Genomic DNA, 23,967 nt, shown 5'->3' with positions numbered 1-23,967 from the left:
AATGAAGGGGGCTGCTCTCGATTTGATTGACCGATGCCTGAGCAAACAAAAACAAACAAATGAGCTTTTACCATTAATCTCAATATAATTTGTACTTTCTCATTACACTCAAAGCCTCATTACGATGACAATACTTGAGTGTACATATGTTGTTTGATTTTTCAGTATCTCAAAATGAATAAATCACGATTTACGGTTATTATTATCTTTTTGTTGGCTGTTTTCGTGATCTACAATTATTTTCCAAGTCATCAAGTTGTTCCGTGCAACTGTGAGCCAGCAAATTTTTTAACTGCAAATTCATCATCAAACATAATATCTCTGTACAGATTTCTAGGTACCAGAAATAAGTGTGAAAACTGGTCAGAAGAGACAATTAAAAGTGTGAAGAAATTTGTCTTTTTCTTTGGGTTTGACAGATCTGGTTCTACAGTCACTGGGCGAATCATAGACGCACACCCTCATGCACTAATTGCAAACGAGTTGGGACTGTTTGAAGAACTATCTGATTATAATTACACAGGTAAACATCGAATTTCAAAGTTCGTTTTGAAAGATGCTCGGTCCAAGCTAGCCCATGTCAGACTGACTTAAGTCGGGTTCAGGGGCCACTTGGGCTACACACTGGGGATTTAACAGAAAACGGATTTAACTATCGAAGAAGCAGTGATAAATAGGTGAATATGTCTTTTTTTCCAGAAAGCAGAAATATATACGCTAATCTGTTTATGTCTTCTGAGTTCATCAGCAAAAATTGTTCGCAACAATGATAAAAATTTTACTCAATAACGCGAAATATTTTTTGCCCTAGCGTTATCTTTCTTTCTCTTCAACTAAAATAGGGCAGTGTTTCTCAAAAAATGATGCCGCCAGTGCTTTTTTAATAGCTCTTTCTCGGGGTACTGGTTGTTTTCTTCCGGTGGAATTTCTTGGTTCCGATCAAATTTTTGAGACTCTGAATATGGTTCTGATCACATCATACAAGCTCTGAAATGACAATTTGATTTACTATATATAAACCGACAGCATAATAAAACTGTTTCACAGGTCAATGACAAAAACTAAACACGCCATTATAATATCTTTTACCTTTATCATGAAGAGAGTCTATAGCTATCTTATATTGTTTTTTGTTATTTCATTATGTTTACTACTATCAATACTTGAATTAGTTACATACTTATATTTCTTATAATATATAGCTTTTCATAATCTGCTCTTTTATTTGGTTGTTGCTTTTGTTATACCGTTTAATTTGTTCTGTTCTTCAAAGTTAATTGTATCATAACAATATGCTTTTGCCTTTACAAAAACTCCTTCTAATTTTACATCCTTAGGTATGTCATTTCTTTTAGCTCACTATTAATTAGCATAACACTAACCTTTTCTATCTCTTGCTCAATACTACCACATTCAGGAACAAGGAACTTTTATATTTACATTTATACTATCTGTATCATTATAGAGACAGGTGCAATCTAAGTACCTCCCGAGTTAATCGTATATACCTTTATTAATAAAAATTTAGCTTTTCCTTATACGAGAAATCCTATATAATTGAATTTATATAATTTTTACATTGCCTCTTGTTTTATGTACAGCTACTAAGTCATCACTAAATGGTATACTATAATTAAGACTAGTTTCTTCAGTAATTTGGTATATCTGTCAACATCATCAACTAATTCTATATCTTATCTATCAAGTGCATTCTCTATTGTTTTACCATAAAATGTATTGCTCTTTAATTTGAGGAATGTGTCACCTAACTTATCACGTTTTGCATTCCCTTCTTTTTTTTACGATTTTGAAATCAAATGAAATGTAAGGTTTCAACCATTAGCTATTTTTGTATTAAAATTTCTCTCTTGTTATATGCTCTAGTTTAACCTGTGATCTAAGTTCCAATGTAAGATGCCACCATTGATAACATAAATTTTTATTTATTTTTTAATAATAATTTTTCAAATCGTTTATATTTACTCATTTATAACATGTGATATGTCGTGAAATGTGTTTTCTATATTAGCTGCGGTGTTATTTGGAAAAAATGGATAATTGTTAGTTATCACGCTTCACTCATGCTATATGTAACAATAGCAACAATAGCTTATATGTAACCTGTTTTATTAGTAGAATTAGTATGACTAGTATCATTACAAACTTTCAATCCACGATAGGATAATGCTTGCAGCATTCCTTCTGCATATACAGAATTGAAATCAAAAAATTTTAGATGGTTTTCTTTACTGGTATAATTCTTTTTTGTTTGCTTATTATTTTATGAACATGACAGATAGCAAATACTGATGATAACCCGCTTCTATTACCACATGTAGACCAAGAGTTTTTTGTGTGATGTTTAAATATATGATTGTTACAATTCAAACCACATAACCAAGTTCATCCAGAAGTAGTTTCCATTTAATATCATTCATTTCATATCGTTTATATTTCATATCTTTCAAGTCATCAACAGCTTGTTGATAATCACTATCCCTAATACCGCATTGTTTTAAAGTTGAATGCAAACCTCCTATATTAGGTAAACATTTATCCTGTAGCTTATTTATATCATCAAAAGATTCGTAGGGAAATAGACCATTTCTGTTTTCTAACGTATGTCCTTTTAATGTAACATTTTCATTATTATTCAATGCTTTACTAGTAGAAAACAAATTGAATGGATGAAAGAGCTTAAGCATATCTAATACTTTTGTGTTACCTAGATCTGTACCGCTACATTTCTCATCATTCTTAGCTGACTCTTTCATTCTACTTTTCTTAACTGCATTATTTATGAATAGATGATTACCATACATATTTAGATCGTTTATAGAAAGAGGATGGCACTGTTTTACACAGAGCCTTATAGTTACAGTTATAGTGACAATAACCTCTAAAATGGCCATTAAACGATTCATAATCTAAATCTGCATCAGTATGGATTTCTAATCCATTTAGTTAATTATATTGATCTTCATTACCATAACAACATCACTGTTATCTGCTTGTTTCACAGTTGTATTTTTGTTAATCCTAATTTTTCGTTCAAATATATCTTCATTTAAATATTTCTTTCTTTAAATATATCTTTATTAAAAATCAATATAACTTTCAGCTCTATCAAAAATCCACTCAGATACACTAGTACTATTCTTATTACCATCATGACAGTAAATTAACTAATTATCATCTAATAAACACTGATAATCTCTCTTAATATATAAACCACAAGCTACTGGTCTATGTATGCTGTCTATTATTTTGCATTCAAAGTCTGCAACAATAATCAATGTTCCTCTATTCTTATAATGACACTTATCAAACTCTAAGTAATCATCAGCATGTACTCTTATTCTACCAACTTCATTACAAAAATCTAGATGTTTGTTCAACGAATCGTCATTCATATATGATGTTTAGCAAAGACACCATTTATGAAGTGATTTAAGTAATAACATTGACACACTTTTACATAATATTTAGTCTCCATAATCTAGTACAAACTTTATGATAGTCCAGATTAATTAGACCTGGTTTTTTATATTATCAATCAGGTTAAAACCTTTGATTCTTTCAAACCTTTATTTATATCAGATATCTTTTTGAATGTGCATAATCACAATATGGTGTGATATCTGGTAATAATATCTCAATAACGTACTCAGATATTTTATAAATAAAAAATCTCAGAGTGTTGTGTTTAGCAGGATGTAATTATGCTATCAAAAACAACAGTAAACAATTATTATCTTCATTCTGTATATTAGCTGTTTCTCCGAATTTCAATGGCAACACAGCCTATTATCTGGCACTATCATAAAATCACTATCATTTTCATTAAGGTAACGTGGTTTACTAAATTCTCTTTCTTTCATCTTTTTCAAATTCATTATTCAATTTGGTTGTATCTTCTTGAGTGTTAATTACTCTACCCATGTCAAAATTCTAAATTTCTTTCCGTTAGGTAGGTCTAATATAACGTACTTTTTATCTTGTACCGAATTCTACACATCAACATAACTTTTCTAACACATGAAAGAAATTAGAGTCTTCGTAAATATCAATAGTAACTATAATTTGTATATAGTCAATACTATGTTGAATTCAGTAACTTCGTATGTCCAATTATTATTATTATATCTAATATCGACATTAATTTTATGATCAGAAGAATTAATTTGTCTATTTCAATTATTGTATATTACTGGTGTTGCACATTTTACAATAATCCCTTTTTTATCAGTGTTTCATCATTTGTAGCTTCATCAGTAGTATTATCTGTAGTATTTGGGTTACAAAGGTTTTTTCGAATAATAAATTTTGTTGTATTATCTTGAGCTACAAGGGTTTTTTGTTGTCAAATTTGTAAGATATATTTGAATGATGGTGATGACCATAAGACTCAAATCACGGTATATTTATGCATTTATGACGTTTAGTGGACATTTTTAGATTGTTAGATTGTGAAAAGCCATTTTATATTGACAATTTCTCCTTTAAAATGAGTGATCAAGATAGGAGCAAGTTCATAAATGATAAGCAAAACTGAAATATGACTAATTTAAGTGCTCTAAAATATAGTTATGATGATGAGTCATATCATAACAAAACTAATTGTGGAGTCTGCGATGAAAAGTTTTCAAACAGAAAATTTTAATGAGAAAACTTTTAAACGTTGAAAAGATTATAGGTGAGATATCAGAAACAATTTTACCGAAGACGCCGTTGAAGAGATTTAGGATATTACCAATTATCTTAAAATTTTTTTTGAAAAACAATTTGTTGTGTATTATATTGAATAACAATCATTAACACACCGTCAAATTTGTAAAGTGTATTTGAATGGTGATTATGACTATAAGATTGACACCATGGTTTTTTATAATTTATCATATTTAGTGGAGGTTTTTGGACTGCTTGAATTTTAAACCATTCCAAATTTACGTCAATGAAAATGGTTGATCTGTACAAAAGTGGACTCGTAAGTGAAAAGAAACGCTATACTCTCATTGATGTAATTGCTCTAATTATTAGTGTTATCATACCAACATCTGAGATGAGTGGGTTTTAAATACTAATATTAATAGACATGAAAAAATGTTTTAACAGAAAAAAAACTTGTTTTATCTTTTAGAAACAATACTATTGAAGATGCCTATGGAAAGAGGAATGAATTTACCATTGTATATACAATCTTAGAATTTTATGTTGTCAAACTTGTATATTATATATTCGAATGGTGATGATGACCATAAGACTCGCATTACGGTTTGTTTGTGCATTTATCACATCTAGTGGACATTTCTATTTTAGATTGTGAAGAATTATGTGAATTCAATATTTTGTCTAAAAATGTGTGTCATCAGGATAGGAGTGAGTTCTTAAATGAATGTGAAAACTATACTATGAGTGATGTAACTAATCTAAATAATAGTTATGATGAATTATTAGATTTTTAAAAAACTGAATGTGAGTTTTGTGAAGAATTGGTATTGAATAAAAATTTAAACAGACATGAGAAATTGTTTAAACATAAAAAGAATAATAAGTTAGCTATTAGAAACATTGCTATTGAAGAGGCTGATGATAAGTGTTTTGATATTAATAATGATCTTACTAATTCTTTTGAACATTTAGCTGTGTGTTATCCTGAATAACAAGGATAAACCTATTGTGAAATTGTAAGAATTGTTTGAACAGATATGAGGACTATAGTTCTCACACCAGGATTTATTGGTGAATTTATCACAATTAGTGGACATCTTCAATGTTTGAAAAACTATGTTGATTGATTTAATTGCACTAAATAGTAGTTATCATGATGAATTATAACAGAAATAAAACTAAATTTGAATTCTGTGATGAATGAGTATTAAATAGAAATATTAGGTGGCCAAGATAGGAGAGAGTTCTTGAATGATTAAGAAACTAATACTCTGAGTGATGTAAATGCATTAAATAATAATTATGAGAATGAGTTATATCATAACAAAACTATATGTGAATGCTATGATGAATGTGTAATAAATTGGAATGATAATAGACAGTAGAAAATTTTAAATAAAAAAATTATATTTGGGCTAATAAAAACAATAACATTGAAGATGCTTTTGAAAAGAGTTATGGTATTAATGATGATCATGCTAATTGTTTTATACACCAAACTCCAGTGTGTTATCCTGGATTACAAAGATTATTATATTGTCAAAATTTTGAGTTAATTTTGAATAGTTATGATGACCATAAGGCGCACATCATGCTTTATTTATGCATTTATCACATCTAGTAGACATATTTAGATTGTGAAAAACTATATTAATTCAAAATTTTGTCAATAAAAGTGCGTGATTAGGATAGGAGTGAGACCTTAAACGATAATGAAACAATACTATGATTGATGTAATAGCACCAAATAATTAAGAATGAACAATGAATTCTTTAAAAAATTAAATATGAGTTCTGTGATGATTGGCTATTAATTCAGATTTTTTCAAATTATAAGGTGAATTTAATTGATGATGATGACTTTAAGCCTCACATCTTGGTTTATTGACGAATTCTCACAATAAGTGGCCTTTTTTAATTTGTGTAAAATTACGTTATTTCAAAATTTTGTCTACAAAAATGGGTGACCAAGATAGAAATAGGTCCTTAAACTATAATGAACACTATACCATGAGCGATTTAATTGCTCTAATAATAGTTATGATGATGAATAATATCATAGCAAAACGGAATGTGAATTCTGTGCTGAATGTATATAAAAAATATTATAAGACATGAGAAAAAGTATAAACTTAAAAGGAATTAAAGCTTGGCTTTTAGAAACAATTCAAAGAATTTCAAGATAGTTTTGAATAAAGTTATGGTTTCAATGATGATCATGGTGAATTTTTTAACAATAAATTGCCATGTATTACCCAAAATTACACAGATTTTTATATTGTCATATTTTTAAGGTATATTTGTTTGGTGATGATGACAATAAGACTAACATCATAGTTTTTTTGCGTTAATCACGTTTAGCAGATATTCTTAGGTGGTGAAATATTATAATTTTTTGGAATTCCGTTTACAAATATGAGTGATCAAGATAAAAGTGAGTTCATAAGGGTAATGAGAGATGTGCACTGATTGATTTAATTGCTCTAAATAGTAGTTATCATGATGAATTATAACAGAAAAAAAACTAAATGTGAATTCTGTGATGAATGAGTATTAAATAGAAATATTAGGTGGCCAAGATAGGAGAGAGTTCTTGAATGATTAAGAAACTAATACTCTGAGTGATGTAAACGCTCTAACTAATAGTTATGAGGATGAATTATATCATAACAAAACTAAATGTGAATGCAATGATGAATGGGTAATAAATTGGAAAATTAATAGACAGGAGAAAACTTTTCAACAAAAAAATTTTAGTTTGGCTAATAAAAACAAAAACATTGGATATGCTTTTGAAAAGAGTTATGATATTAGTTATGATCATGCTAATTCTTAAAAAACTGAATGTGAGTTTTGTGATGAATTGGTATTGTATAAAAATTTTAACAGACATAAGAGAACGTTTAAACATAAAAAGAATAATAGGTTAGCTATTAGAAACAATTCTATTGAAGAAGCTGTTGATAAGATTTTTGATATTAATGATGCTCTTACTAATTCTTTTGAAAAATTTGCTGTTTGTTATCCTGAATTAAAAGGATAAACGTATTGTGAAACTGTAAGAATTGTTTGAATAGAGATGATGACTATAATTCTCACACCATGATTTCTTGGTGAATTTATCACAATTAGTGGACATCTTCAATGTGTGAAAAATTATGTTATATTAACTATTTAAAAAAATGGGTGACAATATAGGAGTGATTTCTTAGATGATTACGAACCTAATACTCTGATTGATGTAAATGCTCTAAATAATAATTATGAGGATGAATTATATCATAACAAAACTATATGTGAATTCTTCGATGAACTTGTATCAAATAGAAATATAAGGAGAGGAGACTTGAGAGGACTTGTAAACATTAAAAAAAGTAGCTTATCTTTTAGAGACAATGCTATTGAAGATGCTATTGAAAAGGTTAAGATTTTTTTGATGATATTACTAATTCTTTTGAACAACAATTTGATGTGTATTATATTGAATTACAAAGATTATTATTTTGAAATATAAATAACGTGCTAATTATCATTCAACTCATTTTTACTGATGATACTACTCAGGCTGCTACTAATGATACATTTGGTTATAATAAACAGGCAACAACAGATATTCAAATAGAAGCAGACAAAAAAATCCGACCATTAATTTAAAATTGATGTTAGAGATAAATTTAAAAATAGTTGAATATATAAAGTTATATAAATAGGCATACAACGTAGAATGAAGGATAAACAGAATATAGTTACTCAAGATAATCATGGAGACACTAAATTCTTTCATGTATTAGAAGGTTTACATTGGATTAATCCATATAAAGAAATTACTACAAGGGATATAGTACGTTATTTTAAACCTGCCGAGCCGAAAGAATAAGAGTTGACATTTTAGACATTGAATACAAAATATAATATTCAAGAATATCCAACTAATTTGAAAGATGAGATTGCAGCGAAGTTGCAACCAGGAAAATTTTATACATCAGGTAATATTGTTCATAGTTTTAAACAACGTACAACTTTTATACAAAATTTCTATCAAAGTGTTGGATAATATGTTTACTCACCATAGAGAGATATACCAGATATACAGAAGGAAGACAAAAAATTGTTTACTATCGTCTTTGATATCATAATTACATCTTGCTAAACATAACCCTCAAAAAGTTTTTAGTTATTATATACCCGAAGATTTTTTTGAGATAAGATTACCAGAAATTACATCACTTTATGATTATAATCACTTGAAGATTGATTCGATTGAAGATAAAATAAATTTCAATGTATCTAATCTGAATTAAAACAAAAAACAGTTATGATTCATCATGATTATCCTAAGAATTCTAATAAATTATATTATAATGGACGCTAGTTATTCTGTATAGATGCGTCATTCCTATTACGTAAATCACTTCATATAACTTGTCCTTGTTTAAAAACTTGTACATCGTTTAGAACTGAAGATGCGTTAACAAACGTCTAGATTTTTGTTAACGAAGTGATAGAAGAATTTTCCATCTTGAAGATTACTTGGAGTTTGATAAACAAGATTATTAGAATAGAGAACCATTTACCGTGTTTGCAGACTTCTAATATAAAACAGTCCACAGTAAACACATACCTGTTGCTTGTGGTTTATATATTCAGATTGATTATTAGAATATATTAGATGATAAACATGAAAGTTACTGTGATGATGGTAATGATAGTATTAGTGTATCTGAGTGGTTTGCTGAAAAAAAACATTATAAAAACATATTAAAAGATATAGTTAAAATAAGTATGATGGCTAACAAAAATACAGTTATAGTAGAAGCAGTTAAAAAGTGTTGTTATTATTCAAAATGAAAATCTACCAACTCTTCAAATAGACGTAAATCTCAGCTGCGGCAGTTATATATTATGATCTGTTTAATGTTGAATTTAGTGGTTACTTACACTGCAACTATAACTATAAGGCTAGCTGTTATACACTACCATTGTACTTCCATAATCGATTTGAATATTTTAACCATTTTTCTCAAAAAAAATGATAGCTACGAAAATTAGAATTAAAGTATTAGCTAAGATTCAAGACAACTATATCAGTACAAACCTATGTTACAATAAAGTTTTCTAAAACATTGATTAAAATTGAATGTGGAACAAAACAGATTGAAAAAAAGAAAAAGTAGATTTCCTTATAAAAGTAGATTTCCTTGAATAGTTTGATGATATAAATAAACTAAATGATACCTGTTTACATAGCAAAGAGGAGTTCTATTCGAAATTTAAACAATGTGGTATTATTGACAGTAATTACCAACAAGCTGTTGACGATTGAATGATAAGAAATGCAAAACTATTAGGGATTGTCTAATGATATTAATAAAGAGTGATGTATAATTTATGGTTGACGTGTCTGAGAAATTTAGAAGTGTGTTTGGAATGTTATGAGATATAGCTTTGCTATTTTTAATCTACTCTTGGATTATATTCTTTATGTTGTTTGAAGTATAAAAATGTTAAAGTAAAATATTATAAAGAAGATACTGTTGGTATACATGATACAATTCAAAGTGGTATTAAAAGTGGGTTATCATTGCTATCGGGTAACTTTCCTGTTCTTTGTAAAAATTGGCAAACAATAAAGGACTGTAAAAGGAAATATTTAATATATATTGGTTTCAGTTCATTATATGCAGCAGCAATGACACAGGCATTATCTAATGGTGAAACAAGAGTATGTCATGGTAATAGTTATACTCAATCTACTAATATAGATTTCATATATACGATTGATATTAAATATCATATTGAGTCAAAAGAGCTAACTAAAAAGTATCCGTTCTTTCCAGATAGTGCCACAGCTAATATTGAACAGTGCATGACATATCAAATGTTATATCTGGGTATACTTAAACCATATGAAAAGTTAATGCAAAAACAACCAGATAAAAAAGATTATGTTAATGATGTGGAGATGTTTGATTGGTACTAAGATCACGGGTTATAGTCCGTGTACACATTACTCGGACCCCGGACAACGCTGTTATCAATCCAAAGAGACCCTAGATTATGCTCTGTTCAGACCACGCCGATGGAGTTGGCCGTGATCATACTAAATGCAGACTGTGGTGTACCTTAAGAATTCTAGTATTGGGTTGCGCCTTAAGTTGGTCTTATCAGAGCTGGCTGTTACCGCGCACAACAAGTCGGGAGTTTTGACCTCTTAATTTTTGACGGCTCACGGGAGGGTCCACATGGTGCTTTTAATCATATACACTCGGGGACTTACGTGCAAAGTAAACGTAATTACGAGCAACTTAAAGCTGCCATCTTAGTTACCGTCGGCTGCTGATATCAAGCTTGTAAGGTAAATTCACCCATTTCAACTACTGGCCCACTTTTTTTACCCAAATACATTTGAAATGTAGTTCACGCTTGCTTCTGTGATTTAGTTCCATGATTTCATTCCTTTTGATCAATTCGCTCATTTTTAATGTTCACATGCATAATTTGAGCCCTTTCCAGATTATATCAATGAAGGCTTGTGAGTCAGCAACACTCCATTCACGTTTAACTTGATGCCCGTAGACCATTGTATTGCAAACATATATTTTGTCAAAAGTCTTGACTGATATAGGCTGAAAAAGATTGTGGTCCTTTTCTGATAGAAAAATGAAGAGAACAGAGATGTTTCCGGTAGATTCTCGTGACGTCTGTATCCTAATAATCTTTCAAAGTTAGCTTGTAAGACACCTAATCAGACAAATTTATGCCTTGCGAAACATTTTGCAAAATTTTTCAAAAAAAATTATTCAAAACCCTCATATTTCTTAATATGCAGACACGCGAACGCAAAATTTCGTGAAAAATTTACTACAGAAATTAAATTTTAATTAACTTTTGGTTTGTATGATTGCGCAAAAAGAATTTATTACATGGTTTCGGCAATTCAACTTTTAACATTTTAAATGATTTTCTCAAACCAGATTTCAAAAAACAGCGGTGAAGAATTTTGATTTGTAATTGATATCATATCACCAATGAGTTCCATGGGGATTTGCCTAAAACACAACTGTAGAAATTTAGGTGGTACAATGGTGAGCACAGCGGATAATACTTTAATTTCTTCCAGTTAGGTTTTATTCAAAGTATTCAAAGAAAAACAAATATTCAAATTGAAAAAATCAAAAACCCAAAAATAAAATTTAAAAATGTAAAGAAAAACAGTGTACATGTTATTGGAAAAAACGATTTGAAATTTTGTTTGTAATTCAGTTTCATATTAACGTATCATGATAATGTTGTACAAAAAAAATTGCTTAAATGCTTTCAAGAATGCATTTACTAGTAAAACTACAAATCTCATCTACAAAATTCCACTGAATTAGCCGACTCATTCATACTACTAAGTTATTGTATAGTTGTGATCATAGACCAGACAAATTGGCAACTATGAAGCCGATCAACAAAAAGAATTTTGATCCTTCAATGTTATGGAATTTAAGAAGTTTTAATCTTTTGTCAATTCAAACAGTTGGAACTGAAACAATTCATATATGTTCTTGTATTTTTATCAATTTTTTAAATGCTTGACGCAATAAGGTAGAAACACAGAAAGATGCCTTTGTTCCTGAGTAATTTGAATTGATTCAGTTTAATGAGGAATTGAGCCACAATAAAGCATTTCATACAAGACTTTTTACTGTTTAGTTGGTCATTTGTGGTTCATTTCTAATGGAAAAATGAAAAGAATGGAAATATTTTGTGTTAGATGCTCGTGATGTCCGTACCATGTTATTCGTTCATGTTTGACTGATAAGACATAATCAAACAAACTTATAAGTCATGCCAAAGGTATTGCAAAATTTTTTGATGAAAACCCATAAACCTTATGTTTTTAATATGCTGGCAAACAAACTAACAGTTTCATGAAAATTTCACTGCAACAATTAAATTCAAATTAATTTTTTGTTTGTTTGATTGCTTAAAAAGAACTTAATAATGTTACTTAGCAAATGTTTTTGAATATTTTTTGCCTGCTGAATTACCATTTTCTACTACCAAAACAAAAAGTTAAAAGGATGACAGTTACTTTATTCTCTCGGGCTCATCTCCAAAGCTCCCAAAAAAATTTTTTTAACGTGTTTAGAAAATGCAAATCTAAAATTAAGTTCACATGATTTTGATATTTCAACTCTTATTAATTTAAATTATTTTCTCAAAACAGATTTCAAAAAAATAGCGGTGCAGAATGGTGATTTCTAATTGATATCATAACATCATTGAGTTCTACGAGGACTTGCTTAAAATAAAACTGTACATATTTAGGTGGTGCAATGATTAGCACAGCAGACAATATTTTTTCTTCCAGTTGGATTTCAGAATGTGATAAATAAAACTATTCAAATGAAAAGAATAGAAAATCCAAGGAATTTAAGATTGAAAGGAAAATATTATACATTTTATTGGGAAAAACCCTTTGGAATCTTGGTTGGAATTTAACTTTTAATTAACGTTTCAGTATACTGTTACACACAAAAATTGGTCAACAGCTTTCAAGGATGGATTTCCTATTTTTACTACAAATTGGCTATTTTATAGTTGGGTTCAATGTCCACACAAATTAACAATTAAAAAGCCGTTCAACAGAAAAAAAAATCGATCTTTCAGGGTAAAAGAATTTAACAAGTTTTCTTTTATTTTTTCAAATCAAATACTTGGAACTTTAACAATTCATATGTGCTCTTGCATTTTTTATCAAATTTTTTGAAGGCCTGACGCAGTAACGGCAGAAACACCGAAATATGTCATTTTGTCTGGTTAATTTGGATTTATTTGGTTCAATGAGATTTTGAGCCACATTAGTGCACTTCAGGTATACAACACTTTTTGCTGCTTATTTGGTCATTTTGCGATCTGTTTCTGCCCACACTAAATAAATTGTAATAATACAACACGGACTGTCAATTTTGGCAAGAAGGTAGCCATATTTAAGCAGGGAAAATTGATTTATGACTTTTTCCAGGCAAGTTATGGAGACATATTTCCTCGAACGAAACGTCTGCAGTTTCAAAAGTCTTTTGATTCTCCCATGCCATTTTCTCTGTAGAGGGGGAAATAAAAAATATCAAATTATTCTGCTCTCTCTGTGAACAAAATTGGGGGCGTTTTTCTCCAATTGGGACTAAACCTTTTTTAACACTGACTATAATTTTAAAGGCCTAAGGGGAGGTGACGATCCCTGGGCGGTCACTTTCCAGATTTCCTGGTAATTTTTAGTATTTATAACCTAAATTAAAGTTTAAAGTCTTAGGAATCACAATTATTGCTCACTTTTATCATCTTTTCGTGGAACCAAGGAAAGATGACATTGATCCTTGCAAACAAGATTGCCCATAAAAATGACCCTTGCAAGTTTTACACGTTTATAATTAAATTTTGCGCCTAATGAAATTTTTCACCTAATAACTATCCTTACTCTGCAATGGTTTAAAAATACCAATTATAGAGGTTCGTAAACTTCCGGGGAAAAACAAACTGTTCCAAAACCTGTTCTGTTTAGCTTTTGATGCAACAAAAGAAATATGCAGAATAGCTACACATGAACGGATTAGTTACAAGATAGACATGGGTTCGTTCAAGGGTACTTTTGTAGAGCCAGTTCAAGTCATTGGGGTCAAAAAGTCAGCTGCAGCTAGAGAAGCATTCAGAAATGACCCTGAAGGTTTCAGAAGAGGCGTGAACAAGTGAGTGGTAAAAAGCATTCAAAGTAAAGTTTTCACTAAATTTTGTAGCACATTTTGTCCAGGCCGAGATGTCGATCATACGAAAAGATTGATATAGTCAAGACCAATGTTAATTTTCCTAAATTAATCGCATTGCCGAGAGCACAGGACAATGTTTGCAAAGATTTTTGATCAATGTTTCCCAGGTGACTTCAACCTAAAGTCTTTTCACACATCCACTCAAGGTCTTTTCATAATCAATATAATTCAATTGCAGTCTTCGCATATCCGATATCGGCGGAATACTCTTTCCAGAAGTTTATAATAAGTTGCCATACATATCTAAATTGTTTTGTTTTCAAATCAGTAAAGCAAGTTAGATTTTAATTTCTTTTCTTAAAAACCTTTCTTAAGTTTTGGACAAAAAAGATTTAATTGAGTTTTGTGCTCTAAAACATTGATGGACAAGACTTCAAAATGTATATATTGTCTAGAACTTCGAAAATCGTTCTTTGTCAGAAATTTTATTCGAAATTTTCAGTCTGGTCTTACAAGAACAAAAATTTTGCGTTTTCTGACCAATTTAGTTATAACTTTCATTCTTCCGACCCCTCTTGAGGGGGGAGGAACTATATGCTCAAAACTATATGCTAAACAATTTTCGCCGATCAAAATATTTATAGTAGAGAGTTGAGACTGGTATCATTGGAAAGCTCGTCCAGCGTAGAATATGGAACTAAAAAGATTTCTTCTTTTTTGTTTTTTTACAGGAAGTTATCGCGTTTAAACTTCTGAGAAAAGTAAAGTGAACTCCGTTGTTTTTATTCAAATTTTCCGAAATTTTTGCCTAAAATTTCATCAATTTCGCTAAAATTCGTTAAAATTTTTAAGAATAGTGTTGTTGATTTTATTTTAAAGACAAAAAAAGTCGTATGAAATTTTCTGTAATATGACAGGTTTCATTGGCTATTCATAGAGAAATAGATGAGCCGAACTGATATTAGTAGATAGCTGATGGCTTTCATGACTTTGAAAACAATTATCTAAAAAAAAATTTTTTAATTCGCAATTTTATTATTTTTATTGTCTTTTTGTTTCTTAGTCCCGTTAATTACAAGTCAAATATGACATTATTGGTGTCAAAGGAAGGTGGCAAAAGAGATTGGTGTCAGAAAATTTTATTTTTTTGAAGAATTCTTTATGGCCTTACTGGCTTCGAAAACGGTTTCTCACAAAAAAACCAAATTAATTTGATTTCTGTCATATTTGACGCGTTCTTTTTGTAGACGCAAGAAATATTCTGAATTAATGCAGATCTCAAGGGCTTCGTTTGGACGAATAAATGAACCTATTTAGTTATTTCAATTTGTGATTAATGGCTTTCATCACTTTGGAATTAATTTCATTTTTTCTCTTTTGTCTAATTGTTACCTAGTCTAATTAATGAAAAGCTTCAATTTACATTATCGGCGTTTACAGAAGGCGCAATCGGAAATATTTTACGGCCAAATTATGGATTTACGGCTTCGACATCGTTTTCTGCCAAGTTTTAATTGAAATTTTGTTTGTTGTCTTTTTGTTGTTCTTTTTTAATTGCAAAAAAAATGAATACTGACAGGTATTAATGCCCTTCTTCAAAAACACTGACATGCGTAAGCTTATGGGATTTCCAGTGGCTTTTATTACTTTGAAACTATTTGTTTTTTAAAATAATATGCGAATTTGTGACTTCAGTGTTTTTGTTCTTTTCTGTCTAATTTTTACTAAGCCTTGTTATGAACTTGTTCCATATCATTTCTTGGAGATTACACGTTATGTTGTTTTGTTCCAGTTTTGCCTGACTCTACGTTGACTTTGTTATTAAGTTTTGTTTCTATAACGGGCATAAAGTTTTTGATGTAATTAATGTTTGATGTTGTTGTTGTTTGATTTTGCTGTTTGTCTTAACTCGCTTTCTTAATACTGGCATATATCATCAATTCAGTGCATCATTTCTTACTCCACTGAGTTATTTGCTTTGGAGGCTATCTTTTCATTCATACACTATTTTTTGAAGAATACTTGGGATTTTTTGTTTTTTTTTTTTTGATTTTTTGGGATTCCCAAAAATGATGTTTGGATTTTTCTATCTGTTTCTCATTTGGTAGACAATTATGCCAAATTTATGGATGAGCGGGGTCGGAACCTTATGAGCGATCGCACCTTACCGAGCCTCCATGTTTTATTATTAATTTGAATCGCTTCATTCCATTTTCATTTTATTTGCTTCTTAATTACTGTTTTTCGCCTAGAACAAAAACAGTCCAGTCCAGTCCAGTTATGTTTTAGGCTAATTGACCAGGGCTTCGAATTGGTCGGAGTTTCAGTTGTCAGAAATCCGTTTGACATGATTGTGACAAAAAGTATCGCGAAACGGACAGTCAAGTTTACTCATCCAAAAACTGGCCAACTTATTTGGACGCATCTTCGCAATTATTCCAAGATAGAACCCCCTTTAAGATGGCAAACATACAGAAAAGCGATGAGAAATGCTGTGAGAAATGGATCAGCGAAAATAGCCAATAAAGACGAGATAGACATCATGATAGATGATATGAAAATGATCGCAGAAACTAGGTAAGCTGCAGTAATAGAAACAGAAAAAATTCTCTAAATTCATTTCTTTAGAATACATATGAGCGAAAGTTATACAATGAGGAGGGGATAGATTAACGGGTTCGCACCCAGTATTTGCCCAATCATATTGTCGGTCCCTGGTTCGAGATTCTGGATTAGCAAAAAGGAACTCGCGTGCTGACATTTCGGGATGACGCGGGATAATGTGATAAAAATATGAACCATTTATGCAAAGAAAGAAACAATGATCAGACGATACAGACATATATAAAGTGGAGGATTAGAATATGAGTAATTTACATGTTTTAAAAGAAAAAATTTTGTTCCAATTTGTTCAATTGTATTTAAAGTTATTCCAGCACTCCTTTGTTGTTGAGTTAGAGGTTACTAAGCTAACAATTGCAATTAAGACTCAATGACATATATAAATGGATACAGAAGTACATGGATAGGCGTATATGGAGATAGATGGATATATTTTTGTTCCGACCCCTCTTGAGGGAGGGAACTATATGCTCAAATGGGTTTTTTTGTTCAGACAATTTTGACCGATCGATATATTCATCGTACAGAGTTGTAAATGGTATAATTAAAAAGCCGGTCGGGCCAAAATATGGAACTAAAAAGATGTTTTTGAATTTCTTGTTCTAGAGCGGGTTACCGATGTTTAAATGTTTGTGAATAGTGACCGATTTGCGTTATTTTTATTCACATTTTCCGGAGTTTTTGCCTAAAATTTCGTGAATTTGCTAACATACGTTAAAATTCTTACAAATAGTGTTGCTGATTTTATTTTCAAAAAGAAAAAGGAATTGTTCAGTATTTGGTTTATTTTTGTGTCAAAATTATTGACTATATATTTCAAAATTTAGCTTTGTCATTAAGGGTAGCACAAAAAATGTTCTTTAGTCCAATTTGATAAAATTTGCCGGAAGCATACACTCAAAACCCACTAACACAGTCTTTTTAAACTCCAAAGGGGTTAGTTCTACTTCCGCTTCCATTGAGAGTGCTCTGTAATTAAAGTTTTGCCGTTTTTTTGACAACTTTTTTGATGATTATCAAAAACAAAGCATTTGTTTGTGATTTCTCTCTAACAAATTATATATATATATATATATATATATATATATATATAAAATTCGCACAAATTAAGTGTTTTTAATGGAATGGACGAGCAGCATTAGCAAGGCTAGTTTTAGACCAGTCTTGTACTGTTACAATCCAAAAAGAATTCGGATTGTTAACATTCGGTCTTATAAAAAAAACTTTCTTTGTTATATTAATTTAAAAACAGATCAATTCAAATCAACGTTCACTGGTGATAGTTCCAACTAACATCCCTATCAGCTCCACATTAAAGTATCTAGTTTTTTTCAAAAATTTTTGGTCATTTTGACCTTTGAAATTATTTGACTTTTAAAAAACATTGTTTTATTGAAAATTGCCACTATTGTTATCTTAATTTGGTACCCTGGTTGCTTAGGGTCAGCAAAAAAAGCTAGTTCCTTCTACTGAATAAACAATGCACCTCTTTGTTGATTTTTTTGCGTTAAATTATTGTTTTGTAGCTTTGATTTAACTCGATTTCACAATTTTTGTTTTACATTATTGTCCTTTCACATATAACAATGATGGCTTTCGAAATAAGGCACATTTGAACATATCAAAATCTTCAAAGGTCTCAATGATGGTTTTAACGGCCTAGACACCACTTTTTCGAAGAAGTTAATTGAATTTTTTATTTTTGTATTTAAATGTGGTTTTTACTTTGCTTTTTAAAAAATTCTTGGATAATGAGAAGTCTCATTGGTTTTTCGGGAATAATAGATGGACTGAAAGTCTGATTTTAGTAGATAGCTGATTGCTTTCATGACTTTGAAAACAGTTGTTTTCAAAACTAAGAATCAGTTAGATTCGCATTTTTGTTCTTCTTATTGTCTATTTGTTACCCAGTCTCGTTAATAACAGGTCATATATGACATTGTTGGCTTCAAAGTAAAGTGAAATTTTACAATATCAAATGTTTTCAAAGAATTCGTTATGAGATTACTGGCTTCGACACGGTTTTTTTTGCAAAATTAAGTAAATTAATTTACAATTTTCGACATATTTCACATATTTCTGTACACGTAAGACATATTCTGAAAAATTACAGGCCTTAACGGGTTTTTTGAACAAATAAATGATTGTTTTTGGTTTTTATTTTGTATTTATTGGCTTTCGTGACTTTGAAAGTATTTTTTTCGAAAAATTCAAAAATATTATTCAGTTTTGCATTTTTTCTTTTTTATGCACCTGTTACCTAGTAATTTTTGGGGGTTTTCTGTTTGTTCCTCATTTGGTAGACAGTTAAGCAAAAACTGTGGATGAGCAGGGTCAGAACTTTATGCGCAATGGCACATTACCAAGCCTCCTTGTCAGTTCTACTATTATATCAGTTTCAATTTGCAACGTAAGAATGTAACTTTTCTCTATTGTGACTAAAGAAATCTGGATTAAAAGCGTAAGCTTGCAGCGCCAAAAGTGAAATGAGAAAGTTCCTGTATACAGAGCCAGATGTTCCTGTATACAAGACATGCTGATATACATGTTCATGATCTTCTGGCATTTTCAAACTCAAATTTTTTGTTCAAAGTTTGCTGACTCTGCAAAATTAGCTTGGAAAATCTGGCTTAGCATGTGAAACCGCTAATGGTTCCCTGTAAACGCAAAATTTGCTCAGTAGGCATAAACTGAACCACGTAATCTATATGTCTAACGCCCATTCTGATGACATCTTTATTCCAAGAGCCAGCAACACAAGTTGATCCATAAGATGGAATCTTTATTCTAGAAGCTGGCTTTTTCGAGAGATATCAATACAACATCTCCCTATGTTATCATGTACCAAAAACATAAGAAAAAAAACTGGAAACTAAGTCAGGAATTATGCAAAGAGAAAAAATTATTTATTGTTGACTTACAGTTTGATTTCATCACTTTTTACGACTCTGAGAAAAATCTTGGAATTCGGCAGTTAATATTTTATAGTTGAAGTAGTTTTTTCACGACTTGAAACTTGAAAATGGGTTTCTGTTTCTGAATGATAGACTTAAAATTCAGGTTCACCTATCATAGGTTTCAGTAATTAAGAATTGCTGGTAATAATCGAGCTGGAAAAATTAAGTTTGAAGAAAAGAATTGTATACAAACTTTCACCATTAACCAGTTGATTTAAGCTCACACTTCCTACACATACAATCACCCCTTCTACACACACACAGACACACACACACACACACACACACACACACACACACACACACACACACATACACGCACGGACACACACACACACACACATACACGCACGGACACACACTCAAACACAAAAACATACACACACATACAAACACGTACACACAAATATAAACACATACACACACACACAAACACACACACACACACACCCACTCGCACGCTAGCACACACACGCGCGCACACACATACACACACACATACACGCACGGACACACACCCAAACACACAAAAACATACACACACATACAAAAACGTGCACACAAATATAAACACATACACACACACACAAACACACACACACACACCCACTCGCACGCTAGCACACACACGCGCGCACACACATACACACACACATACACGCACGGACACACACTCAAACACACCAAAACATACACACACAAACAAACACTTACACGCAAATATAAACACATACACACACACACACACACACAAACACACACACATGCACACATACACGCACGGACACACACTCAAATACACAAAAACATACACACACATACAAACACATGCACACAATTATAATCACATACACACACACAAACACACACACACACCCACGCACGCTCGCACACAGACACACACATACACGCACGGACACACACTCAAGCACACCAAAACATACACACACATACAAACACTTACACGCAAATATAAACACACGCACACACACACACACACACACACACGGACACACACTCAAATACACAAAAACATACACACACATACAAACACATACACACTAATATAAACACATACACTCACACATACACACATATAAAAACACATACACATGCACACTTATATACACACATACACTGGCAAAACACACATGCACACACGCATATATACAAATACACACATACACACACCCACACATTAACACAAACACACACAAACACAAACGTACACACACATACACACACAAGCGCACACACAAATACAAACAAACTCACACATAAACACATACAGACACATACACACACGCAAATACCTACATCTACACACTCATATACTTACACATATACACACACCGCTTACACACCCAAAAGCACACAGACATACAGACACAAACACACACATGCACATACACACACATCCCATACACGCACACGTACATACCTACAAATACTTACACATGCAAACACACATACGCACACGTAAACACTCACATACTCCTACCTACATATGAAAACACATATATACACAGACACACCTATACACACACAATCACACATACACACACATAGACACATAGACACATTCACATACGCACGCATGCACAACACCTACACACATATACACAGATACATGCAGACAGACACACACATATACACATAAACATACAAACACAAATCCACACATACACATACACCAAACACACACACACACACACACACACACACAAACACATACACACACTTAGACAAACATACAAACACATGCACACATACACAAACACACACACATGTACACACACATACACACTCACATATATAAACATACAGGTACACATACACATAAACGCACATGCACACATACTCATACACACACATAAACACACACACACACACACACACACACACACACACACACACACATACACGCATACACACTCACATATACACACATAAATACACATATAAAAACACACACACACACCTACACACACATGCACACATACACACTCATGCACACACAACCACACACACACACAAACACACATACAGAAACACACACACACTCTCTCACACACACACACGCGCATGCAACACCCCCACCTACCTCGCCCTACCCTCCCCAAAAAAATCAATCATTTGCTTTTCAAGAATCAATTTTGGCGCACTTTTTTATATTTAGCGACCAGATATACATTTATCTTATTTATTATCAGATGCATCCAGAAAAAAAAAACAGTTTTGATCAGACATAACTTCGCTCTTGATCAACAAAATTTAGACAATTCGGTTGGGTAGAGGTGGAGGGGACCCTAGTGATCGCGCGCGCGGGGGGGGGGGGGCATTAAAGGAAAGGGTTTAAACCTAATCAATGTTTCAGCGAACAAATGATGAAAGAATACAATTTCACATACATCCGAATTCAACTTGAAGACCTAATCGCCGATCCAGCTAAAATAGCCAAGAAGTTCTGTTCAATTCTCGAATTGGAATGTTACAGAGAATACATTGACGGTGTGGTGAAGGGAACATTTGATGAGGCTAATCGGGCCAGAAAAGGGGCCGACTGGACGCCTGAACAAATCAGACAAATCGATAGAATTGTGAAAGAAAACCCTAGAATATTCGTAATGCCGGAATACTCAAAATTCAACAGCTGAGTTATCGATCCCGGGTTGAGGAATTGTAGCCAAATTATTTAATTAAAATCGCCGCTAGATAGTGACATAAGATATAAATTATGCCATTCATAAATTGTAAATGCTGCAATTAGGCAAGACATCATATAGCAAGTCAACCCCATCTTAGTATGGAGGGGGATTTTCTCACAAACATTAACTACAGAGCAACGTTCAACTCGGCCCTCGTCAATCATTTGCATATTAAGGGTATGATCACAGTATAGTTTTTTTCCTTTTCTTAAAGCGATGAAATTGTTATGATAAATTTGTAAACTACGATCATTTGGTCAATGATTATTATGCTTAGTCACAACCAAGCCCTGAAAATAAACTGCTCGTAAAAAGACTTGAGGTTTGAAAATATCCTGGGCTTACCAACCAGAGTATTTCAGCACTGAACCAGTGTAAATGCAGAAACTGTATATGGACGTATTTACACTTGTACATAGATCAGTTTTTTTCAGATTAAAATTGTACTTCTGTTTTTATCGCGATTGTACCCCTCCATAGCAACAATCACGCAATTATCAGCCTAACTAAAATTATTGTGTAACTATTGTCAGCCCAAAAAAAATTCTGTTTTAAACCTGACTCAACACTAAAACACAGCATCACTTACCAGGCATATCCACAGCGTACTGCATTACACCACAGGCAAATTCACACCATACTACTTCACTGTACAAGCATGCCAAGACAATACTATGCGTAACGCTACTACACTACTTCATGCCAATTCGAAGGACGATGCAAATGAAGTAAATCTGAATAAATCGAGAGAAAATACAAAAGAGCAGCAGAAAGGAAATATTGCAGCAGAAAGGAAATTATAAAGAATATAAGAGATTACATTACACTCCAGAATTTACAACTGCTAAGTGACTCGGGAGATCGCCAACACACCTGCTAATTGAACCGTGAGCTCCTGATAAAGTCTGCTAAGTGACCGGGGATATCTTGAATACACGTGCCTAGTGACCCAGGAGATCGCGTATACACCTGCTAATTGAAACGGGAGATAGTGAATTTACCTGCAAAAACTTGGGAGTTTGTGAATAGCCCTGCCAAATGATCCAGAAGCTCAAGAACATACCTGTGCTGGTTATACCTCTATGCAACCGCACCCATCACGCACCACGATTAATCCGAAACGGAACCCTCGCACAACCAAACGCAACACGAATGCAACTGAAACGCACCACTAAATCACCCTAAACGCACTCATTAAAACCGTTTGCTGTCTCCAGTATCAGTATGCACTCAGAGTGCGGTATGCAGGTAGCTGTT

The 23,967-nt window shown here is 31.9% G+C and overlaps 1 protein-coding gene across 1 annotated transcript; it reads left to right on the top strand.

Moving 5' to 3' along the window:
• The first annotated feature begins 119 nt into the window (after window positions 1-119).
• LOC142349489 (uncharacterized) lies at window positions 120-22,993 on the top strand. Its single transcript, XM_075401084.1, has 4 exons — window positions 120-523; window positions 14,222-14,405; window positions 16,713-17,000; window positions 22,380-22,993. The coding sequence occupies exons 1-4, from the start codon at window positions 175-177 to the stop codon at window positions 22,657-22,659; spliced, it is 1,101 nt and encodes a 366-aa protein (XP_075257199.1). The 5' UTR covers window positions 120-174; the 3' UTR covers window positions 22,660-22,993.
• The last annotated feature ends 974 nt before the right edge of the window (window positions 22,994-23,967 follow it).

This window comes from Convolutriloba macropyga, chromosome 11 (assembly GCF_964194025.1).
Source record: "Convolutriloba macropyga chromosome 11, txConMacr16.3, whole genome shotgun sequence".
Lineage (NCBI taxonomy): Eukaryota > Metazoa > Xenacoelomorpha > Acoela > Convolutidae > Convolutriloba > Convolutriloba macropyga.
Note: the sequence above shows the minus strand (reverse complement) of the source record. Positions and strands in the feature narration are given on the sequence as shown.

Coding starts and splice junctions, on each gene's coding strand:
- LOC142349489 (XM_075401084.1), top strand. CDS start 175: ATGAATAAATCACGATTTACGGTTATTATTATCTTTTTGTTGGCTGTT. Junction 14,406..16,712: donor TTCAGAAGAGGCGTGAACAA/GTGAGTGGTAAA, acceptor GTTATGTTTTAG/GCTAATTGACCAGGGCTTCG. Junction 17,001..22,379: donor AAAATGATCGCAGAAACTAG/GTAAGCTGCAGT, acceptor TCAATGTTTCAG/CGAACAAATGATGAAAGAAT.